Genomic DNA, 24,613 nt, shown 5'->3' with positions numbered 1-24,613 from the left:
TAACTTCAATGAACATTCATCATCAAATCAAAATCTAATATATATCATTAAATGCAAATCTCTTCATCAAATGCACTGGTACTTCTTATCCACAACAAAATAAGCTTTCATCTTATATATCATCAAATCCAAATCTTTTCAATGAACATTCATCTTCAGCTGCAATGCAAGCACCTGTTGTAACAACAAGAACAAACTTATATATATTAGTAATAAATTATGATGATGCAATATTAGTAATAAAACATGATCTTATAATTCAAGGTCAATCATCTAAATGCAATTCCCATAATGACCACATACTATAATTAAAATATACCTTTTTTTATTCCAACTCTTCTTCACTCTCAACATCTTCATTAATAGTTCCATATGCATATTCTTTTTTGGAACAGTCACCTATAAACAAAATAATATTCATTTAATACAAAATAAATAAAAGTTATAATTTTTTGCAAGTAAATTTAATTACCTTCAATATCTTTCAACAACCAATTTTGAGTACACATCAATGCCTCCAAAGTATTCGCATGAAGCCTAGTACGATGAGGACTCACCAATCTACCACCAGTACTAAAAGCAGATTCTGAAGCCACAGTAGAAATTGGAATAGCCAAGATGTCTTTAGCGATCATTTGTAAAATCGGATAACGGAGTCCACAACTTTTTCACCAAGCTAAAATGTCAAAATCCGGAGTTCTTGGCAAGACTTTTTCCTCCAAATAATGATCTAACTCCGACTTCAATATATTTTTATTTGAATCACTCACATAGGAATCAAAACCATCAAGAAAGCTTGAATTAATAATATCATTCTCCTTTGGCTCGTTGCATGAAGTTTGTCGGGTAATTTTGCCAATTTGTGTAGAACTTTCATATTCATGTAACAAGTCATAACAATAACTTGTAATCCTTTGAATTTCATAATCGGCTGAATGCCCATAAAGACGAGGAAAAAAATATTCCATTGATTTCAACTTATACCTTGGATCAAGTATAGTAGCTACTCCCATGATTCCATGAACCGTTTCCCAATATTTATCAAATTTTATTGACATGCTTGTGGCCATATTTCTAATAGTTTCAATAGGAGATTTAACCCAAGTGCTCAAACAAACTTTAATCTCACACATCAATGGAAAGAAAACATTGGATGTGGGATATTTTCTTCCCGAAAATGCATTTGAAGCGATATAAAACACATGCAACTTTTTACAAATCTCCTTGGCTAGCATCCAATCTTCTTGAGTTGGTGTAGAAATAAAATGTGGGTCCGTTTGTTGCAAACGATAAAAAAAAATCTTTATATTCCAAAGCAACACTAAGCATCAAATATGTAGAATTCCATCGAGTCTTACAATCAAGCAGCAATTGTTTGGAATAATTTATGTTCAAAATTTGCACATTTTCCTTGAAAGTTTGTAGCCTTTTTGGTATGGCCGTCCAAAAAGAAACACTATCTTTAACCCTCTCTATTCCATCACCCATAATCTTTAACCCATCTTGAACAATTAAATTCAAAATATGTGCACAATAACGCATATTAATCAATTTTCCATGCAACAAGAGATGATTAGGATTGAGCTTAGACACTAGGATGTCAACCATAACATCATTAGTAGTGCAATTATCAACCGTCAAAGCGGACAACTTTCTTTCCATGTTCCAATCAAATATGCATTTTAACAATTCTTTAGAGAGAGCGACCGATGTATGTGGACAAGGCACATAAACAAACCTAACAAATTAAGAAAAAATGCATAACTATAAGAAATATAATATCATATAAGCTTACTTGTATAATTCTAATAATGCAAAATAAATTTAATAAACAAACTATTAAACATACCTCAAAACCAAACTTTGCAAATTCCAATTGTTGTCAATAAAATGTCCCGTGATAGCCATGAATCCTTTCTTTTGATTTGAAGCCGTCCACATGTCGGTAGTTATTGCAACCCTACTTAAATTCTTATTCAAAATATTCATTATCTTGGATTTTTCATTAGCATATATCTTCATGATATCATTTTATTATTGTGTTCCGAGAAGGAATTTTGAACATTGGTTGAAGATTTGCCGAATATTTTTTGAACCCATAATGTTCAACTATTGAAAGTGGGTATTCATGCATTACTATCATACTAGCAAGATTCTTTCTTGAAGATTCTTGGTCAAATGTGTAATTGCTTACACACATTTTTCCATCCGCCTTCCATAGTTGTTGCACTAATGTTTTTTGTCTTATATTGTTAAAAGGCCTCATTTTGCAAATTTTATGATGGTCATGCAAGTATCTTGTTCCATTCTTGCTTCCTTCTTCAAGTAATTTCTTACAATAATTACATTCCGCTTTTTCAGATTCACCAACTTTGATCTTTTTAAAATATTGTCAAACAATTGATTTCAATCTCTTATCACCAACTTGTGTCGTTTCTTCACAAACTTGAGTAGAAGTGTTTATAGGTGACTCATTTGGTGACTCAATAGGAGAATCGAGTGGAGTTAGTGAGCAACTAATTCCTATAGCGGATTGACTACTACCAATCGGAGTGGAAAAATCACCACCTTGAGATGACATCACTTCTCTATAAAAAATATATGCATATATGTTAATTAATTGTTTTAAATTAAATTTATTAGCAATAAAAATTGATAAAATAAATCCAACTAAATGCATTTTATGAAGAAATTGAAAATGTAGTCCATGACAATGAAAAAATAAATTAATAGCTCAGATTCATCAAAAATATATATATATATATACATTCATCTAATTTGAATCCATTTCCACATTTAAATCCATTAATAGCTCAGATTTGTTACCCGGTTATTGATGCTTGAATCTTGACAGGAGGTAGAGGATGGCCGTGCTGGGCAGTCGTTGGTTGATGCTCACAGCTTGATGGGAGTATGAGATGGTGGTTGATGCTCACAGCTTGATGAGAGGGAGAAGATGGATGGTGCTGGCGGCGCAAGAGGATGGTGCTGCGTCAGGGTTTTCAGACTTTTTGAGATCGTGGATCGTGGTGTGAAGACCTTTGTGTGAAGACCACTGTTATTATTTGGGCTGAAAACTCCGAGGCCTTGGAGAAGGCCTTTGTGGAAGCCATCACTAAATTGGGCCGAGTTGGTGTGGAGACCGGATCCCGAGGCAACATCGACGGGACTATGGTGTCCTTAATTGATAGCTTGTTTTAAATTTTAATTTTTGTTAATTAGAATTAAAATAAATGTTTCCACATGGGGTTCATGTGACTTTCTTGTTATTTTCAATTGGAATAAATTATTTGTATTGATAAAATATCGGCCCATTAATTAACAAGTAACAATTTTTTAAAAAAAATAAATTTTTTTTACTTAATCTTGAATTCTCATTATTATTGGTAACATGTACTCCTTTCGTTTTTAAAGAATTAGTGGATTCAGATTGTAGTAATAATATCATCATAATATAAATATATTTGTGCTTATTAATTATTTCAAATAAGATAAAAAAATATGCTTTTATATTATGAGTGTTATGATGAATGTTTTTTTATTTTGTTTTAGTTCATTTGATTTTTATTTTCAAATTATTGGTTATTGAAAAATAGCCAGTTATTTTATTTTCATTGATCACTTATCCATTACCAATTGGCAATTGGGAATCATTGATCACTTATCCTATACATTGCCAATTGGCAATTGGGAAGAGATGAAAAGAGACTATATATATTTTTTTTTGTTTGGTTTATTTGATTTTATAAGAAATTTTAAATTAATGGTTATTTAAAAAATAGTTTGTTATATCCATTGATCACTTATCCAATCTATTCATCATTTAATCTAGAGTATTGTTTTATTGACTTTGAAATGCTAAATTGCTAATCAATTCTATTTCTTAATTGATACAAATAATGTTTTATTTTTTTTAAACATAAATACTTAACTTTCTTTTATTCATGATATTGAGACTCTATTCATTTAATTTTTATACTAATATTCATTTAATTATTAATAATTTCTAATTAAATAAATATGTGGGTTTTTATTTAATTTTTATTTAAATATTTCATATTTATAACATATAATATATATATATATAATATTTAAATTAAATATTTACTATTTCGGGGCAGGGGCGGGCGGGGAGGGTATTCCTGGCCCCGGCCCCGACCCCGACCCCGACTCCGACGGGGCGGGGAATCGGGTTCCCCGTCGGGGCCGGGGCCCATTGACATCCCTATCATTTACTCTCCAAAGAAGGTTAAAGTATGCCTCTTTTTTTTTTCCAGTATATAAATGTTTTAAAATTGGTTCCTTGGTTAATATATATAAATAGTCAACTTGTAATTAAGCACCCATATATATATATATATATATATATATATATATATATATATATATATATATATGTAGATTGTATCTTTATTTTTTTTTTTACAATCTTTTGTATTTTAAATTATAGTAATTTATAACACAAATTTATATTATAAAATATACTTGCTTACTTATAACCCTTAAAAAAAATATCTGTGAATATATAGAAATGTCACAGTATCATGGCCAACAAAAATGTAATTTTATAAACTTATTAAATGATGCAGGTGCTTGTTTTCACAGTGATATATAAAATAAAAACAATTGTAATTAATAGAAATGTCAAAGTCTCATGACAACTAAAAATGTAGTTTTATATATATAAACTTGTTAAATATCGTGGATAAATAAATGGGGGTTCTACCTATATCTTGTACATTTTCACACTTATTTAGTTATTTATACCTAATTAATAAAAAAATATATGAATACAAATTTCAAAGTATCATGAACAAGGAAAAACATAGTTTTATATATAAACTTGTTTAATATTTGTTTGGGGATTGTGTCTGTCAAGATGTTGTTTTGACAATGGCATATGTGTAAATTTTAGGGTTTTATTTGAGCGTTTCTGTTGTTACACGTAGCTAGGCAACCCATAAACTTTAATTGACTTGTTTATTTTTAATTCTAGTTTCAAGTGATCAAAACAGAGTATGAAATACATGCAATTCTATGATCTTTTGCTGTCAACTCTGTCTTCATCTTCATGGTTGATCTATAGCACACTAATCAAAAACAAAGACATTGTGGTTATTTGATTCTCTCTCAATCTAATCTTGATTTACTGAACATGTATTTAATTAAATATTAATCTTTCTATGAATTAATTGTACATAGGTGCCGAATGCATTGTCTTTTCACTACAAGAAAAATCCTATATCGGCACAGAAAAATTGGCACGGAAAAATAGGGGGTTGAAGTTGGATGCTATTCTAGCTTAATTAATTGCTTCATGGATCTTCATTAATTAGTTTAAAGCCATGCTGATTTGGCATATAATATATATGGTGGTATAAAATATAAACTACTAGATCATGTATGTATCATGTGGATTGTTTACATTTTTTTCAATATATATATAGATTGTGTTTTATCTACTAACATTCTTAGATCACCGCTCAATTCAAATTCAATGCATTTGATTTTGAATATGCGATAACTCTGGTAAAACAGTAAAAATGAGATGCACAATAATTTATAAACAATATTCTTATAAATAATAATAAGTGAGATGAATAATAGTAACATCTGATGAATTCATTATCTCTGCATTACTTTCACTTTATCTCCCACCTCTTGCTTCTATTTTTTCTCTTTTGTAATATGTGGACGTTCACGTTTCATTATATATATACATATAATAATAATTAAAAAATGGGTTATTATGTTTTTTAAAATGAAAAACACAACTACCTATATAACAATAACGGTTCTGTCTCAACATGATTGTAAAAATCTTTTTATTAAAAAAATTCTAGGTTATCTCAAATTATTAAAATAATTCAACCGATCATTTTTCATTCAAGTTAAATTATGTCTATTATAATATATACTAGATTTATGTACCCGCGCTAACGCTACGGGTTAATCATATCTAAAAGGAAGATTGCAAAGATAGTGTAAATTTTTTAAAAAATTGTTAATATCTTTTTTTTTTAAATTGTTTTCAGTATGATAAGTATATTCGCAAAATGTTAAAAGTTGAGAAATATATTTTTGGAATATGTTATATTATTTATTGAATAATGAAAATGATTTCATTTCAATGCTTTGAAAGGAAAAATAATTTTAAGTATTAAGCCTTCTGTTTGGTTTGTTTCTTCTTTGTTGTAAAAATTGAAGTAAGACAAATTTTTACAAATTAAGTTATATCTACTAAATAATCAAGAAGTGAAATTGTCAAAAGGCTTACAAAGCATGAAAACAAAAATATGCTTTTTTATATGAACAATCCTGCAGACATATAAATATATATATATTTTTATCTGTCAGTAAATATATTTATATATATAAATAGTTGGTGATCTAATGTTTTCTTTAGTACACAGACTAAACATAGTCATTCCAAAACCAGCATTTGATAAGATTGTCACCGAATTTTCCCATCACCGCTGGCTTCTTGATGCTCCATCTACAGAGACATAATAATTAGTTTGAGACAAAAAAAATTACTTTGTCATCTATTAAAGACGTAAATAAAATAATAACCATGTTTTAGATTGTATGTGCAGTGGTAACTATATCAATCATTATTTAAAATATATGAGAAAAAAATTAAAGAATGAAACATGATTTCACTAAAAAAAAAAATATGATAGAGAGAGAGAGTCACCTATTGGTTCCTTTTCATGTTAATTGAAAAGGAAAAAATCATGATTGTATAACATCACTGACCTATAGGAACCGGACTCATTTTGATTTATTCACATATCACGTCCAGACAATAATATATAATAATTCTAATATTTAATTTCAAACCATTTAACCTTACTCCTTAAATAAGATTTTTTTATAAAAAGAAAAAAAGGACAAATAAGAAAAGCCACAAACAAATCCTCTCTATTTTATATGCAAAAAAAAACAAAGCACAACAGAAATCATCCCCAAGATTGGCAATCAATACTGAGAATACATTTATTTCCAGGAATTTGCAAGAGGACCAAAAAAAAAAAAAATCATTAAGTTCCTATAATTATTAAAAAAAAAATTAAAATAAAAAAGAAAAACCCCCAAATCATGAAGAAAGAAAGGCCACAACTTTGTTAGTCAACACAGCAGCTTGATCACAACCAGGTACCTTATAATCAAAACCACAACAAATTAACTCGAATCAAAACTTCAGTACCTCGTCACAACTTTTTAAAAACATTAAACACTTTCAAAAGCCTAGAACCATACATGATAAAGATACGACCATAACATCAAAGAGGAAATAAATCAATCGACCTCGTGGAGAGAAGGCGCGCCAGCTGCAGCGACCTTCTCGGCCGAAAACTTCCCCTTGGCCTTATCAGCAGCCGGCCCCTTGGCATTGCGATCAAGCAACGCCTTCCAATCTTTGTCTAGCTTCAACTTGGTGATGACCACCTTGGACAGATCAAGCCCAACGTTGACAGTGGATCCATTGGCCTTCGAATTCTCCCTGGTGATGCGCTCAACGTGGATAACCCAGCGGCGGCGGTAGACCTACACGACCTTACCCTCGCGGCCCTTGAAAGTCCCACGCACCACCTGGATGGCTTAGGAAGAGGGGCGCGGTTAGATATAGGGTTAGAAGAAAAGGTAACAATTATTTAGATCTAGATGAACTAATCACGGTAGACTAAATGTCACACAAAGAAAAGCTTAGATCTAAATCAACCAATCAAAGTAGGCCAAATGTCCACTCAGGAAAAAACTTGGATGAATAGTAAATTTGGGGGATAGAATTAATATGAAGTATATATGTGAAGCTTCCTGTTTTGATTGAATGGCATGATCATACATCTGTGTGTGTGGCCAACTTGATTGCCAACATCGTTCCATTGTGACATGCTACCAAAATGTCTACATGTTATACACCTTTGCAATCTCTATCAATGTTGAGATTTTCCTACGCTTTTTTGAGCATTGCATGTAAGTAAATTTTATTTTATTTTATTTTATTTTGTCTCAATTCTCAATTGTAGTATATTTTCGACTGGTACAATGTTTTAATTTTTTTTTCAAAGAAAGTGAATTGAAGATGTTATTTGAGATGATCTAAAAATAATTATTTTATACTAACTCATGCATAGAATAATTTACTGTTAGATTAAATTCACAATAATAATAGTAAATAAGTTTGTTGTGTATTTCATTTTGTATTTATTAATTGATATGCAAGTATTTGTAGATATACTGAATTTGATTCTTTTTTGTGCTAAAATCATGACTTACTCAAGAAAGTCAACTTAGTATTTTAACGTTTTTGTAGTCTGCTATATATTTTGATATGCTAGGAAAGTTAAGTTGTGAGACTTGTTATGAATCTTGATATTTGTTTTTGTATTTTAAAGTTTTTGTTTTCATTGCATTTTGTATTGCATTAATGCATTATTTGTTATTTTTTTTTTTGGAATTTAATACTAAATCATAATGCCATGAATTTGATAAGCAAGTCAACGTTTATCATGACAAGTAGGTACAAATATAGGTTGAAGTTTTTAGCAAGCAAATTTGTCTATAATGTTGTTCTTAATTATATCTTTATATCTAAGTAGAAATTTCATTGATCTTGGAGTGTCTGAGCTGCTCAAAGTTCCAATCTAGCTTCAGTGCAACTTTTTCATTACATGGATAGTAGTCCTGTCATTTCAGTAGAATTATAAACAATAAACAATAATTGTCAAGAAATTAACGTTTACTAAATATTATTCAAAAATTTGTAAACATTACTTTGAGTTTCTCAATCAACTCCTTTGCATTTGAAGCAGATACAATGATATGCGGTGCACTTGATGAAACATTCCTCTGCAACTTGGTTAATGAAAAAAAGCAATGAGTTATAGTAGCCATCAATGTTCAGCAATCCGATCTGAAACAAAGAATAAGTTAGTCATGTTCTTTTCATAATTTTAATTGTGTGTACATACAATTTCAATCAAATTACAGGTTTGTTATGTATGCCTAATTGTGCACATGTAATCACTTCAAAAAATTCCTCAAGAGTGTCATAACCTCATGCATAACAATTAAAATTCAAATGAGTCTATTTTTGTGTTTTTTTAGTTATTTACTTCAAGAAAGTAAAAATATAAGAATTAGTGAGATGATTTGTGATTTTGTGCATAATGAATGATAAAAGAGTGATAACAAAATGAAACAATGCTAAATGGGTAAAGGTCTAGTAGGAGCATATAATAAATAGTGCAAAGAAGTTAGTCTTTGTGCATTTTAATTAAGTGATGCAAATGAGGAAAGGAGGTTGATTTATGTGCAATATTGAGCGATAGAAAATGCAGGTTATAAACTAACCAGGCATATATAGCAAAAAGGCATCAGAATGTCTGCTCATCTCTGCTTTCCTCTGGTGCATATTTGCAACTGGTTTTACTTCTCCTATAGTGGCACCAGTGATTTGACAATAAAAATAAATAATAAAGAAAAATATTAAACCAAAGAATAACCATTGTGGTTTGAGTTTTTGTTTCTCAAGAGTTTGCCATAAAAAAAATGAATTATTTCCATACCTTTTTGGCTATTAGAACCTTGGGAATCACACTGAGTAGATAAATAAAAGATTTAGTTAATGCCTTAAGAAGTTTTTTATTAAATGAATGGATTTTCAATAAAAAAATTTTAAATAGTAAACCATACCCAAGAACATGCTTTCCACCGTCAAAGACAATTTGAGAAATCAAGCCCATTAATCCAACATTACCTCCTTTATATACCAAATTAATATTTTTCATCACCTGAAGGACCAACATTTGCCAAGTTATTTCAAATATCTTCATTTATTAATTTATTTTTAAGAATAACAACAGAGAAAAAAGATAGAAAGAAAGAGAGAGAAATGAAAAGAGAAATGAAAATAAACTAAAAGAAAGAAGGCAAACCAGTCTTTGGCATTAACACTCTATGAAACCTTATTGTGGGTTAATGATAATCTCTTAAATAGATAATCTCCCCGTAAAGAGAGAGATTGTCCTTAATCTGAATATAGAGTAGAAATGTGATTTCTCCTAAAATCTACTCCACATGATTGCAAAGAGAACAAAGATTATCATCAACCCACTCGGAAGGATTGTGGGAGAAAGATTCTCCTACATACCCTAACCAAAGGGCATACACTATCATCTCGAATTGTAATAAGCCTACGCTAGGTGGGAATTTCTTCTTGTCACTTAGCAATACAAGATATGAGAGCTAGGGGTTTCACCTCTTTAGCCATCAAGCATCCATTCACACAATTACAATCAAATAGATATGATTGCAAATAAGAGATCAATTAAAGTATCAAAGATCCAACAACCAAAGTAAAAGATATAAACCTTAGAGTTCAACTATACCTAAACATCTACAAATTAACCCTCCATTAATGGAGGGCAAGCATTCAAGATACAAGGGATAAATGTAAACATATGATCCATGAAAATCCCCTTTTCAATCCCTAGGATGGAGAGTTACTGAGGTAGATTCCACGTATGCCGCCAAGGTGAGCTTGACGGCCATGATCTCCAATCCCCTTGAATACTGGGCCAAATCCCTCTCCAAAATATGCCTAAGGTGCTGAAGGTTCATCCATTTTCTTCGTCAATCTCGCCTCTGAGAATCGCCCCCATAGAATAGAGAGACAGAATAGATGATGCCTTAAAAATCCTCTTAAGTTCTATTTATACCGGACTGCTTACGGGTTGCTTATCGGTGTAAGAGCTATGCCGTAAGAGAGCTGAGAAAGATAGTCGTGAGCATTTCGGGAATGCATACGGCCATAAGACTCATCCATAAGGTCTTCTGAATATGTTACGGTCTAGCTTATGGTCATAAGCACTGGACCATAAGCTTCTCTATCTGTTTGTTGTGACTGCCCTACTGGCGTGCATTGTGGTCGTAATTAAGCTCCTTTGGATGATCCTTGCGGGCATCGTTACGGGCGTAAGCCTTGCCCGTAAGGTCATCTGAATTGATTTTGAATCCTCCTTAAATGTCTTCTAACTATACTTACGGTCGTAAGGCGGACCGTAAGCTGCCCGTAAGCTACCCAGTTTACCTTTTCCTTGTTCTAATGACACCGAGAGAGCTCCAACTTAATTATTTCGATCTAAATTGCTTCTTTTGGATCTCCCTCGCCTTTAAACACTGCCTAAGTTTGTTAATGCAAACCACATGATATTTTCTTATATGAAACACATGCTAAATGAGTGTACAAATAGTTATAAAATACATGAAGAATGTACACTCATCAATTTCTCTCCTATTGTTTCCCGTATTTTCTTATATTTACTTGCTTTTATTACACACACAACATTCGATCATTTAGGTTATTTTTTAGGTTTAGAGTCATTTCTAGTATTCATTTTTCTCCCATGTGGACCGACACTCTGCACTTACGCACACTTTATTACGCTATTGGCACGTATACTTGCATCCCTATCAGGCATAGACATGCCCTCAAGATTCTCTGGAAAAGGCTTACGGTTATTAGCATGGCTGTAAGGTGCCCCGTAAGTGAGTCTGTTATGTCCTTTTCTTCAATGAATGATGCCGAGAGAACTCCATCTTCATCATTTTGACTATAGAATGCTTCTTTTGGTTCTCTCTCTCTCTCTCTCTCTCTCTCATCCTTAAACATTGTCTAAAACCTGAGAATGGAAAATACACCATATTTAACATCGAAGTCCATAATATTACTCTAATATACACCTACTAAGTGTACAAAATGATATTAAATGTTATATAATTGTACACTCATCTACTTAAATAATTGAGTTATGTTCTTTTGTTTTATTCTCTGGTTTTATCTTCATTTTTTTTTATTTTGCACCAAATTCTTCCTATTATTTGAATTTATGTTATTTAATTTCTTGTATAAGAAATACTTTTTGTGTTTATTTCTTATATATTGCAAGTATAAACTTTCATGATGTTCCCTCCATTTCTATGTGAACATCTTATGTTATATATACACCATTTATTCAAAGCCACAAGTCAAATATATAGCAATATTACCAACCATTATAAGATATATCATAAACTATAGTCTATTTCTTGTATAAGAAATACTTTTTGTGTTATTCTATTTTTTTTTAAAATTCGCTTTTATCTAAAATTTTAAAAATTATTTAAGTATCTCAAAGTAGTTTTAATTTCACTTATATATTTTCTGAAACCCATTTTTATTTCTTACATGTTGCAAGTATAGCTTCCACTAGTGATTTTTTGAGTGAATGCATAAATTCATATATATATATATATATATATATATATTGTACCCAAAGGATAGGGTAGGTTTTTTGGTAGGGCACCAAACTATGTTTTTTTATTTTATTTTATTTTGATATCCAAACTTCAATTTTAATAAAAAATAATTATCCAACTTCAATTTTTTTTTATTGAGTGGTTATCCAAAAGATTCTGGCTTTTTTTTTATGATGTAGATGTCAAAAATTCTCTATTAGGACATACATGACACACTATCAGCTTAGCTGCAATTCTGTCTCGTTTTCTGACAAAGAATTTTTAACATCATATTATAAAAAATAGAGTAGATTCTAAGCATACATTGCATTTATAATATTAATTACATGATGATATATGTTGATTTAGTATATAAAAATATTGAAAGCAATTTTTTTTTTCAAATTGCTGACATATTTCCAATACTCAAAATATAAATAAAAATATTATAGAACAATTTTTAATAATGTCTTTTAATCCATACAAGCATGAAACTATATAAAAATCCTCTACGCATGTTGAACTAGTTAATTACAATCCATTGGCATTTGTTTGAGGTATGGTTCTTTTGGATTAATTATCATAAGGGAGGCCATTCAAGTAGATTTTCTTTTTATTTTTTTTTCTAATAAAATGGACAAGCTATATATATCCGAGTGTGCCCAGGTGAGGTTAGTAAATGATGCAGCCGTGTACTTCAGACTGTTGATCCGAAAGTAGATGTCAGTTAAAAGTCTTCCAAACTGTTGATCAAAGATAGCCAGGAAGGAAGAATGAGAGTAAAGTTTTACTCAAGAATAAAATTTCATTCAAAAACTGTCCTTTCTTGCTCCTACCCCCCCAACGAAGAAAATAAAGAACTTAACAAAATAAGACTTTTGTCGAAGATGGTGACTCAATCAGGGATTACCAGCCAAAGTTATAACCGAATCAATTATTACTAAAAATAGAAAAATCAATGTTTTCGGGGTCTAAACGAATGAATTTGGCCAAAATCCACATCACTCACGAGTTTGTGGGGCACAAACTCGTGACTTGTGTTCTTTGACCCGTTTCCCATCAAATGGACCCGGTAGAACCGTAAAATCCCATCGCCCGCTAAATTACCGAAACACCCTTGCATCGAACTTCTCCATGTATGCACATGCCAATTCATCTATATGCCCGTTATCTGTAAACCTCAACCCACCTGTGCTCTCACTTTGCGTGAGCTGAGGTTCTAACCTGTTTATTGATGAGTGTCCAATTGTTCTTTATTTTATATCATGTAATACACTCATTAGGCATGTATTAGAGTTATATTTTGGAATTCGATGTTAAACATGGTGTATTTTGCATTCTCAAGTTTTGGGCAATGCTTAAAGATGAGGAAGAGAGAGCCAAAAGAAGCATTTCAGAGCTAAAATGATGAAGATGGAGCTCTCTCGACATAATTCGACAAAGGACAAGCCAAACAGACTCGCCTACGGCCACCTTATGGCCACGCTTATGGAAGTAAACCTCTTTCAGAGAACCTTGCGAGCATGCTTATGCCAGTAAGAAGGAGTATTATAAAGATATTCAAAGAGACTTATGGGTAGGACTTACGCCAATAAACCGAACTGTAAAGATCATCCAAAGGAGCTTATAAGCAGAGCATACGCCTACAAGGGCGGTCACAAAGGGGTATACAGAGAAGCTTATGGTCTAGAGCTTATGGTTGTAAGCTTAACTGTAACACCATATAGAAAACAATACGAACGAGAATTACGGCCGTAAGTGATCCCATAAGGCTCGTGACCCATTATCTACAACTCCTTACAGCCACATCCTTACGCCTATAAGAAGCCCATAGGAGGCACAGTATAAATATTCATGACGTGGGTTTTTAGGGCATCTTTTGTAACATTGACAGGCAAGGCTGAAGGGAAGTAGAGGGGTGAATCTCTAGAGCTTTGGAAGCGATTCTAGAGGGAGATTCAACCCATCTACCTTGGAGAGAAAGGATTGTAGCTGTCAAGATTAGCTTGGCGGCGTCTATAGAAGGTCCTTGGGCGTTTTTTAGCAATAATCTTTTGGCACGATTGAGAAGTAGGTTTTCATGTCTTCTTTTATCCTTTTCATGTCTTCTTGTTTGGATGTTTGGCCTCTATTAATGAAGAGCTAATTTTGTAGATGGTTGGGCATAGTTAAAATCTAAAGTTTAATCCTACTTGACATTGGCTATGGATCTTGTTGATTTAATCATTTCTTTATTACAATCCATGTTATTTGAATCCAATTGCGCGTTTTGTATGGCTTGATTGATAATGAGGCGAAAGTTTTAGTTTTCATGTACGATATGTTTTGTGACGAGTAGAAATACCCACCTAGTATAACATGTCGCGATTAAAGGGGATTATGAGTAAGCCTAGCAATGGGGTACTTTGGAGTCGAGAGATCTCCTCCCTCAATCCTCTCGAGTAGATTAATAAGTAATTTTCATACTTTTGCAATCGTAAGGAATAGATTTTAAGAGAAATCACATTTCAATTATCTATTTCAAAAATTCTTGTTAATTCACATTGAGATTTCATATAGTGCAATGCAATTATGGAGTGTTTATATTAGCATTGTACTGAATTAGTTACTATTCACTCTTGCAAGAGGAGTTTAATATAATTTAGGATTTCTCTCGATTCAAATAGGATTACATATTTATACAACCTTTGCCTTGAACTTAACAAACCTTAGAGGGATACTACGCTCGGGCATCCATTCTCCCCCTGATTTCTTGACTTAATTCTTTTATCTCTTATTTCTTGTTTTCTTCGCTTTTATTTCTTAGTTTGCTCTCACACTTCACAACTTTAGTTTAGGTTATTTTTCGAGATTAGGGCTAGTACTAGTACTCTCATTTTTCTCTGTGGATCAATACCCTGCCTTTGCGCACACTATTAATACTTGATCGATCCCCTATCATCTATTTGGTAAGGACATAAACACTCTATGTATGAGATCAGCATGGTGTCAATAGACGAAATGGTCTTTGACCACTCAAATAGATTAGTTAAGTATAAACAACATATTATAAAAATTTAGATGCAATTAATTAATATAAGTTTTTTGAGAAATATGGATAACTCGTGTATCAAACCCTTGATTTCCTCATACTCTCAATTTTCTGTTTTAAGTGAAACAACAAAGCAATCCTTCATTCATAAATGCAATGAGAATTTTTAGTTATTTAGTCTGACAAAACGTCAAATTGATGTTCTACGTAAAGGTTGGATTGATGTAAATAATAATGCACTAATCTTTTTAAAGATCAGGAATTATTAACAGCATGTTGATATATATATATATATATATATATGATTCATAAGTAAAAAGCCAACAATTGAGAATGCATACAACAAGCAAAATTTGAAGGAATAACTAATAGAAAATGTATATGAGAGATTATTATTGGTTCTCAATGCAACAAACCTCAACCCAAGAAGGTGAGAATTCCCACCTACTTATCCATTGGAAATATTGACTGTCACCAACAGAAAAATTCTGTTGAAAAAATTCCTCTAATGCCCATGTTTTTTTTTAATGCAATATTAACACTAGATTACCTTTTTTTCGTTTAAAAAAAAAAACTGTTGTTGGGCCTACTAATGTTGGACTGTGTTAATGCTAAGCCCAGTAATATTTCTACATAGCATAAGGATATTTTAATTCTGTTTACTTGTGAGCATTTAGAATCCAGGTAGGAGTTGTTAAACATGGATGTCATGCATATATCTATATATCTATGGCCCCTTGTTGATTTAGCCCTAAATATTATATAGTAAAGTAGCACAATTTGCCTTGCCTTGTTAACTTTGTTTTCATTCCCCCAACACACATAAACCACCAATTTTGTTCTCTTGTATATAATATATATATATATATATATATATATATATATATATATATAATTCAACAAACAATGTCACCCACATTGGGTAGATTTTATTGGAAAGATATCATGATTCCTAACATTAAAATAAAACAAATTAAGTTCTGAGGTTTAAAAGATCATTTAATATATTTTTTTTAAGATAATTATGTGGATATGCATAGCACATTCATTCATTCCCAGAGATATGATCACAAGATTCACAACTTAGATCGCTGCACTATTACCAAACATGCATGATAATATCATAAGATTTTAAGTATGCTACCAGTCTATTTCTTGTATAACAATAACTTGATTGATATCTTGTAATAAAAATCCCTAAGTTTATGTACTATCTCAACTAAAAATTTTGACAGCATCCTAAACTTTAAATGACATATTTTTTTCAGTCATAAGATTAATTAATAACAGCGGTAACTAATAAATGTCTTTGGCTTGAATTTGGTGAGGTTTAGATTCATTAGTATTAAAATTATAGCCATAGTTATAGTGGGCGTGCATGGGAATAAAATGAGAAAAGATCTAACGTGGGGTCCTCACTTGCCAATGCATGTGTCTAGATCTATATAAGCTTGCAAATTAAGCATTATTGCATGTCCTTCCTTCTTTTGTATTAAAAAACAAATAGGTTTGCAAGTGTAGTTGCAGAGAAGAGATAAAGGATGGGTGGCTTACCTTTAGATAATCCTTTGGCTTTCACCTTCTGCATCATAGGTATATATATGTGTGTGTGTGTGTGTGTGTGTATATAAGTACGATGGAGAAATGATAGTAGAGAATAAAGTTATTTATACATGATGTTTAGTATTTTTTTCTTTAACACTTTTATAAGTCATGCACTTTGGAATTTTGGCATTAGTTCATAAAGTTTCCAAAAGAAAAATTTTAGATGAATTTGAATAGCTTTAATTAACTGCTAATATATATATACACACACACACACACATTAATAATGATCTTCCTTTTTTTTTTTTCTTTTTGTAGGCACTGTAATTTCAGCCATGCTATATCTAAGTCCATTGTATAAGATTAACAGGAAATTACTAGATATACATTTGATGGTTTTCATTTGATCAACATATATATAAATTAAAATTAATTTGCAGGCCAACATTTTATGGAGTATAAGTATATCTTGAGGGTTGGAATATTGAAGGGTTAACGAATCCAGAGCCTTACATTATTTCACTGTTCTCATGTATGCTAAAGATTTATCATGCACTCATCCACTCCAGTGAATGCGTTATGCTTCTCATCATCAATATCTTTGGCTGTTTCTTCAATATTGTCTACATCACCATACACCTCGTTTACTCTCCAAACAAGGTTATATATATATATATATATATATACTCTTTTTCTCATTTGAATAAATATCATGAAATGTATATGAACCTGCATGTAATTAAAGCGATATACAAATATGTATAGCCAATTCTCTAAAGGTATGCATGCATGCCTGCATGCAGATATACATTGGTATGCTGATCATGATCTTGGATGTGGGTTTGTTTGCACTAATCTTTCTCTTAACCCGCCTGTTATGGAAAGACGAAGAATGTGTCGATGTTCTCGGTTGGATCTATCTTATTTGCCTGTCTATTACAGCAGTCATCTGCCCCTCTAACACCATTGTGAGTCACTGAATGATTAATGTTATGAGTTTTTCAATGTTCTTTTAAACATCTAATATTTCATATATGTTTCTATGGTTATATATTTAACTTTTCACATCATCTTCTTCTTCTGTGGCATATTAAGTTGTAATATATAATTTATAGGAAAGATTAGTATATAAATTTTTAAATCTTAAGTTTGGTTTCATTTCATGTTGAATTAGTACCAAGTGATCAAAACAAGGAGCATCAAAGGCATGCAATTCTATAATTCTTTGCTGACTACACTGGGTTCAGCTTCATGGTTGGCCTATGTCAAACTTATCAACAACAAAGACATCGTGGTAATTTCTCTCTTATTTTTATTATCTCTTAATCAAACCTTAATTCACGTACTGAACAATTGTCTAATTAAATATTAATCTTTCTGAATTTATACAGGTACTACCAAGTGCATTGTCTTTGGTCTTTGGTGTGATCCAAATGGTGGTCTATATGAAGTTCAAAGATTATGACAGTGAACAGAATGTGAGTTCTCTTCAGTCGAAGGCCGGCGCCGGCGAGGTGGAAATTGAGATGGTGGCTGCCAAATTTTCTTAAATAAAAATATTAGTGTCATGCTAGCTTTATTCTATATTTCCTGGTTAACTATGCATTTACTTTGATAATAAATGATTAATATACGTGCACAAATGAGGGTTTCAAATACATTGATATATATATTAATATATATATACACACATATATAATGAGATCATAAGCTAGTAAGCATGCATCAATGTATCAAAGCTAAAGAGTGTTTGGTGGGTGAACTTTAGTATATATCCAACTCTCATCTTTGGGCTTTGTCAAAGAGTAAGGATGGAAAGATATATGGACTCACACACTGCATCATTGCCTCATTCAAGGGGTGTTCATTTGTCAGAACTTCTGTAAGTGAGGGGAAGTCAGGAAGTGAGGGAAGTGCCACTTCTCTGAAGTAGGGGAAGTGATATCACTTTCAGAACTTCTGTGTTCATTTGTCAGAAAGTGAAAATGAAACCGAAAAATTTAGGTGTTGGATGAAATTCTATGAGTTTAAAAAAAAATTTAAAAGTGAAAAGAAATTAGTTTTTATAGATTGACTCACTTCCCCTCACTTCAGTAAAAAAAATACTGAAGTGGGTTTAGTTCAAAATTCATTTCAGTCGGAAATGGGTGAAGTGGCACTTCCCCCACTTCAGCACAAATGAACACTAGAAGTGAAGGTATTCACTATTAATTTTTTATTTAATTATTTATTTATTTTTAACAAAGTGAATAAGTAACTATTTATATTAATCACCATGCATGAGGAGGGATTCGCCCTCCTAACCTCCACAAGACTCGTGCCAACGTAATAATTTTAAAATTTATTATATTAGAGACCTAGCCTAAAAAAATTGAAATAATTAGACGGATAAAATTTTTATGGGAATCTAATCCGTATATACCACCTCTGCAGTAGAATAATGGTATTTCATTTTATTCTCACTTCTTTTGGTTCTCACTCAACCCAAAGTTTGATGTACTGTTCGAATTATTACCTATAGCTTATTTACATTGGCGTGGTATTTCATTTGTTTCTCAACTCAAAGTTCAACGATTTGAATTCTACATTTGGCTTGTCCACATTCGCCCTGGTGCATGTAAAAACATCTAATGAAATAGATCATAATTTTGGGTTATAATGAAATGAGGTTCGGCAAAGAGTACTCAAAATACATTAATTGAATCCTCTTAAATTTATATATATATATATCGTTTATAAATTAGATATATTTATTTGTTTGAATCCTAGTATGAGATTCATGGCACATAATTTTTTTTTCTCTATTTTAATTGAGTCAAAATAAAGTATTTTAATAACATAATTAGAGTTTGAGTTACAACATTTATGTCAAATTCTTTTGATTGTAAAAAATATAAAAAATAAAAAAGATTTTTATTTAATGATAAAAATAGTGATTTACTAATGATTAATTTTGATGGTACAATAAAAAGTTTTGACAATAACAACCTCTTAATCTATTAACACGGATTTTTTTTACAATATCTGTGTGTAGTAAAAAGAACATATGTGGGTCAATGAATTAAAAATACATCTTTGCATCTCGTACTGTAGCTTATTAATATTTTGTAAAAAAACCCAAAAAGATTTTACCATATCTAAAAATAATTATTAATCAAATATGATTTATCTTTAAAAAAACTGAAAAATAATACAAATAATAAAAAAATGTGTAAAACGAGTTAAACAAAAAATTGTGAAAAGGTAAAAGTTTTTGAAAAGGAAACCGATCAAAATTCAAAGAAACATATTTTTGGCATGCGCAAGTTCACAAGCATTTGATACAAGTCAATGAAATATCTTAAATAAATATTTTAACAAAATTAGTCAAACTTCAAATTATGAACCATGTCAATAATGATTAGTCTATTTAATTCTATTAAACCAAGATACCAGTTAATGAATTTAAAAGTTAAAAACCAAATCAACGCATGAATCAAAATTAATAAAATTGAATAAATAAAAATTTTTTTCTAGTGAAATAAAACAAAATGCTAAAATTTATAATTTTCTTAATTTATTCTTTCTTTAATTTGAATCAACAAGATAATATCAAATAATTGTTCAACAAGACAATTAATTAATTGCACGCCAACACTACTCATCCATCATTAATCTTTTAAAACATAATAATGGAGTTGGTGGTCAATCACACATATTAAAAGCATTTAATCATTAAAAAAAAATTCCCCAATCTGTGGAGCTTGAACAGTTGAACGCATCCAAAAGGGACTTATAAAAATGGTCATTATAATAAAAAAAAAAAAAAATAAACTATTGACTTTTTTTTAATTTTATATTTCAATATAAAAATATATAAAATAAAAAAATTATTATTATTATTATTATTATTATTATTTATTTAAACATTTAAGGGATCCTCCTCACCTCCACGTCAGAGTCTAGTTGGAAAGTAACATGCGAGATGATGTGGGTCTGGTCCAATCAGATGGCTTCAATTAATCCACTTCTTGTTAGCGTGTCGGCGGGCACAACGGACTCCGTCTGCAATCCACGTCAGCAACAACTCATCCTCTCTTTTTTTAAGTTTCTTTTGAGACCGTTAGTAGGCCCGGACTATATATATCTTTAGAAGAAATATAAAAATAATAATTCAAGATAAAAAATCATCACACTAACTTATAAGTGATAATTTTGATTTTTATTTATTTTTATTGATTATATTAATCAGTGAAATTACAAATTATTTATCCGGGCCGGGCTCTGATGGCCATTAGGACCCGAAACTTAGCCCGTCTACGCTGTTTCCGTTACCGTTGACTCTGACGGATTGGGAAGGAATATTCCGGAATAAGAGGGAATATTCAAGACAGCGTGGACCCCACCTCTATCGAAGCAACTGACTTATCCATCGTACATCCGTAGCCATTTCCCAATCTCGAGACAATCCAACGGTTTATTTCCCATCAATCACAAAGCCGCGTCACTTTCTAAAGAGGTCCCTAAAACTCTTATAAAAACCCCAAACGACCTTCTTCTTTCCCTTCGTCTCCGTTCTCAGCTCTCTCTCTCTCTTTCTTGGATTTCAAGCTTTGTTGAAACCCTAATGGCTCTCAAGACCGTGCTCGTCGCCGACGTGCCGGAAAGCCCGGCCGTGGCGCTGCCAATCACTAGGATTCAACCCAAAGGTAATGGGACGCGTTTGGGTGGTTTTGGTTTGCATCCTTCTCTGTATATCTTGGATTGGGGATGATGGTTTGAGTGCTGGGTTGATTTGCAGGGATGGTGGAGATGGGACGTGGGGCTTCGGGGTTTGTGGTTGTGGGGCATCGTGGGAAGGGTATGAATGTGTTGGCGTCGTCGGATCGGAGGTTGATGGCGGTGAAGGAGAACTCGGTTCGATCTTTCAATGCCGCTGCGCGATTCCCCATCGATTTCATTGAGTTTGATGTTCAGGTACTCATCTTCCCTCTTTAGAGATAGAGATTTATGGGTGGATTGTTAGAGAATCAGAGGTCGCCGGTGGTGGGTCGCCGGCGGGTCGTGCCAGTGATCACTGGTACTGGGGGGTGGTTGTTTTTTTAAAAAATTGTTAAAACTGATCTGATTAATCGGACTGAATTAACTGATTTTGTTATATATATTTGTGTTATTTGGTTAAAACCCATCAAAACAATAGAATCACAGTAATTGACCACTTTTCAATATTTATGACATATTGATCATTTGGTTTGATCATCGTAAACACAATTAAATTCAATTAGCAATTTAGCGTCATGTTGTTATAAACCAATAGGAACAATCAAACAGGACCAAAGTAGTTGGTGAATTTAGTTCAGCTGGTTAAAATTTTGTGATTGATTATTCAGTTTCATTACAATATTTACATATAAAACTCTCAAGTGATAGCACAATAGATTTTAGTGATTTTATCATATTCAATGTATTTGCATTATTTGGTTAAAAACCGATCTAACAAATTGAACCAAAACAAAGTTGTTGTTTAATTTGGTTTGGCATTGTTAGCTGATTTAATTGCATAGTTGCGGTAGTTTTTGGCTTGTTTGGGTTGCTTTTGAAGGGCCCCTTAGATATACACCTTCAAATTAGCTGTTTTTATAAATATTTTTCTTGTTCTTGTTATTGTTAAATTCTGTTAACTCAGCTGCAGTTTTCTAACACACAACAGGTATATTTAACCTATTTAGTACAGACAGGTCCTAAGTCCTAACTACGAAGTTTGGTAGTTGTTTGATCAGTGACAGAAGTGGAAACTTTAGCCAGTTACAAAGTCATCAATTAATGATATATGACAAAATTTTCATTAATTTTCCTGAAAATACCAATAAAAAAGTGTTTTTTATTTTTTTTTTTATTTTTTTACAAATCCAGATAGCCACAAATAAAACTCTCGACCTCTGGTTGGTAAATTAAATACCATCTCCACAACACCAATAGAAGTGAACATTCAAGAGTTTTTATTTGAAGAAAAAAAAACACATTCTCGTTGCTTCAAACTTCTTGCTTTAATTTATGTCCTCTATACTGATTTATTTATCTTTTGTGGCTTTTCCCCTGTTAACTTTTAAAAAATGGATGTGAAGAGATTTAGAGGAGGAATGTCATTTTTGTAGGTTACTAAAGATGACTGGGCTGTAATTTTCCATGACAATTTCATCCTCACCGAAGAAGATGTAAGATACATTTTCCTTTGTCGTTTAGCTTTTCTTCATTAATTTGTCAATCAATACATCTCATTTTGCTTATGTTTGTTCATGTTTATTTTTTCTTTTCTTTATTTTTTTTTACAGGGTAATATTGATGAGAAGCGGGTAACTGATCTTACTTTGGAGGAATTCCTCTCATATGGACCCCAAAAAGAAATTGGAAAGGTGATTTTCAACCCCTCTTTCTTTTTAACATTCCCTGGGAGTGGGAAAGGTTGCCAAACATTAAGTGATTTAAATTGATTAGTTTGAGTTATCTTAATGCGCAATAGCCTTTGCTGATGAATTATAAACACAAAGATGCAAGAAATGATACAAATTTGAAATATTGGACATGCAGATGGGGAAGACATTGCTTAGAAAGGCTAAAGATGGGAGAGTATTAAACTGGAATGTGGAAGACGATGACTCCCTTTGCACATTACAAGAAGCATTTCAGAAAGTGGACTCGCATTTGGGCTTCAACATTGAGCTGAAATTTGATGATGACATTATATACAAAGAAGAGGAGCTTACTCATGCTCTTGAAGTCATCCTGCAGGCATGCTCTTTTATTCCACAACATAATTTAACATTCAGAGTCAGAAAGACCTGTAATCAGAAATCCATATACTTAAACTCATGTTTTTGGTTGTTCAGGTGGTTTCACATCATGCCAATGCAAGACCAATAATTTTCTCAAGCTTTCACCCTGATGCAGCTCAACTTATGCGGAAACTACAAAGTGCATACCCTGTAAGAAAACAAAACAAGGAATAGAAACTGTTGATACTTTTACATTGAACATACTGAATGACATTGTATTTGATTAGGTATTCTTTCTCACGGATGGAGGGTGTGAAGTTTACAGTGACATCAGAAGAAATTCCTTGGATGAGGCCATTAAACTATGCTTGGCCAGTGGCTTGCAAGGAATAGTTTCAGAAGCCAGAGGCATCTTCAGAAATCCATCAGCAATCTCCAGAATGAAAGAATCTAATCTCCATATTCTGACTTATGGCCAACTGAAGTAAGACACTCCAAAACAACCATCAATAATACGATAAAATCTCAGAGTCTGATTAGTTTATATGTTCTCTATTGTTTGATCAGCAATGTCCCTGAAGCAGTCTACATGCAGCACCTGATGGGGATCAACGGTGTGATCGTCGATCTCATTGAGGAAATCACCGGGGCCGTTTCCGAGTTCACAAGTCCAGCCATTAGAGTAGATGAAAACTTGAGCAAGTCCACAGTTGAAGAGGAACAAGCCAACAAGCCTAACTTCTCCCAACTTGAGCTTGCTTTTTTGCTTAGACTTATTCCTCAATTGGTCCAACACTAGTGACATTAGTTAAAGTTGATTGCAACACAGGAATGTTTTATGTATCTCAGTTTCATTCAAATACATTGATAGGAATAGAACCTCATTCAATTTGGATTTCAGAGAAGAATCCATTGTTGTACACTTAGATTGGCATCTTAATTTGTAAGTGATCTTAAAGTATATTCTTAAAATATATAATAAATGATATGTTATAATCTC

The 24,613-nt window shown here is 31.9% G+C and overlaps 1 protein-coding gene, 1 long non-coding RNA gene and 1 pseudogene across 4 annotated transcripts; 1 reads left to right on the top strand and 2 right to left on the bottom strand.

The window, feature by feature from the left end:
• On the bottom strand, positions 1 to 3,031 carry LOC120276463. 2 transcript variants are annotated; one of them, XR_005541250.1, is made up of 5 exons: positions 2,827 to 3,031; positions 1,850 to 2,588; positions 473 to 1,738; positions 320 to 399; positions 1 to 174 (listed from the first exon to the last, which is right to left on the bottom strand). It is a non-coding gene; the product is annotated as an uncharacterized LOC120276463 (long non-coding RNA). The 2 variants fall into 2 exon arrangements; XR_005541251.1 differs by lacking the exon at positions 1,850 to 2,588.
• A 5,567-nt stretch (positions 3,032 to 8,598) lies between these two features.
• On the bottom strand, positions 8,599 to 10,560 carry LOC120276213 (annotated as a pseudogene).
• Positions 10,561 to 11,637: 1,077 nt separating this feature from the next.
• Positions 11,638 to 24,613, top strand: LOC120275058 (glycerophosphodiester phosphodiesterase GDPD2-like). 2 transcript variants are annotated; one of them, XM_039281544.1, is made up of 9 exons: positions 11,638 to 11,667; positions 21,423 to 21,549; positions 21,642 to 21,817; positions 22,996 to 23,055; positions 23,173 to 23,253; positions 23,429 to 23,629; positions 23,728 to 23,823; positions 23,901 to 24,097; positions 24,181 to 24,613. In XM_039281544.1, the coding sequence occupies exons 2-9, from the start codon at positions 21,468 to 21,470 to the stop codon at positions 24,410 to 24,412; spliced, it is 1,125 nt and encodes a 374-aa protein (XP_039137478.1). In that variant the 5' UTR covers positions 11,638 to 11,667; positions 21,423 to 21,467; the 3' UTR covers positions 24,413 to 24,613. The 2 variants fall into 2 exon arrangements, with proteins under 2 accessions (XP_039137478.1, XP_039137479.1); XM_039281545.1 differs by having other exon boundaries at positions 11,650 to 11,659.

Source organism: Dioscorea cayenensis, chromosome 14 (genome assembly GCF_009730915.1).
Source record: "Dioscorea cayenensis subsp. rotundata cultivar TDr96_F1 chromosome 14, TDr96_F1_v2_PseudoChromosome.rev07_lg8_w22 25.fasta, whole genome shotgun sequence".
NCBI classification, from domain to species: domain Eukaryota; kingdom Viridiplantae; phylum Streptophyta; class Magnoliopsida; order Dioscoreales; family Dioscoreaceae; genus Dioscorea; species Dioscorea cayenensis.
Note: the sequence above shows the minus strand (reverse complement) of the source record. Positions and strands in the feature narration are given on the sequence as shown.

Bases quoted from the DNA above. Each gene is read 5' to 3' on its own strand.
- LOC120275058 (XM_039281544.1), top strand. From the start codon at position 21,468: ATGGCTCTCAAGACCGTGCTCGTCGCCGACGTGCCGGAAAGCCCGGCC. The intron at 23,056-23,172 runs GTAAGATACATT...TTTTTTTTACAG, and splicing joins TCATCCTCACCGAAGAAGAT to GGTAATATTGATGAGAAGCG. The intron at 24,098-24,180 runs GTAAGACACTCC...TTGTTTGATCAG, and splicing joins CTGACTTATGGCCAACTGAA to CAATGTCCCTGAAGCAGTCT.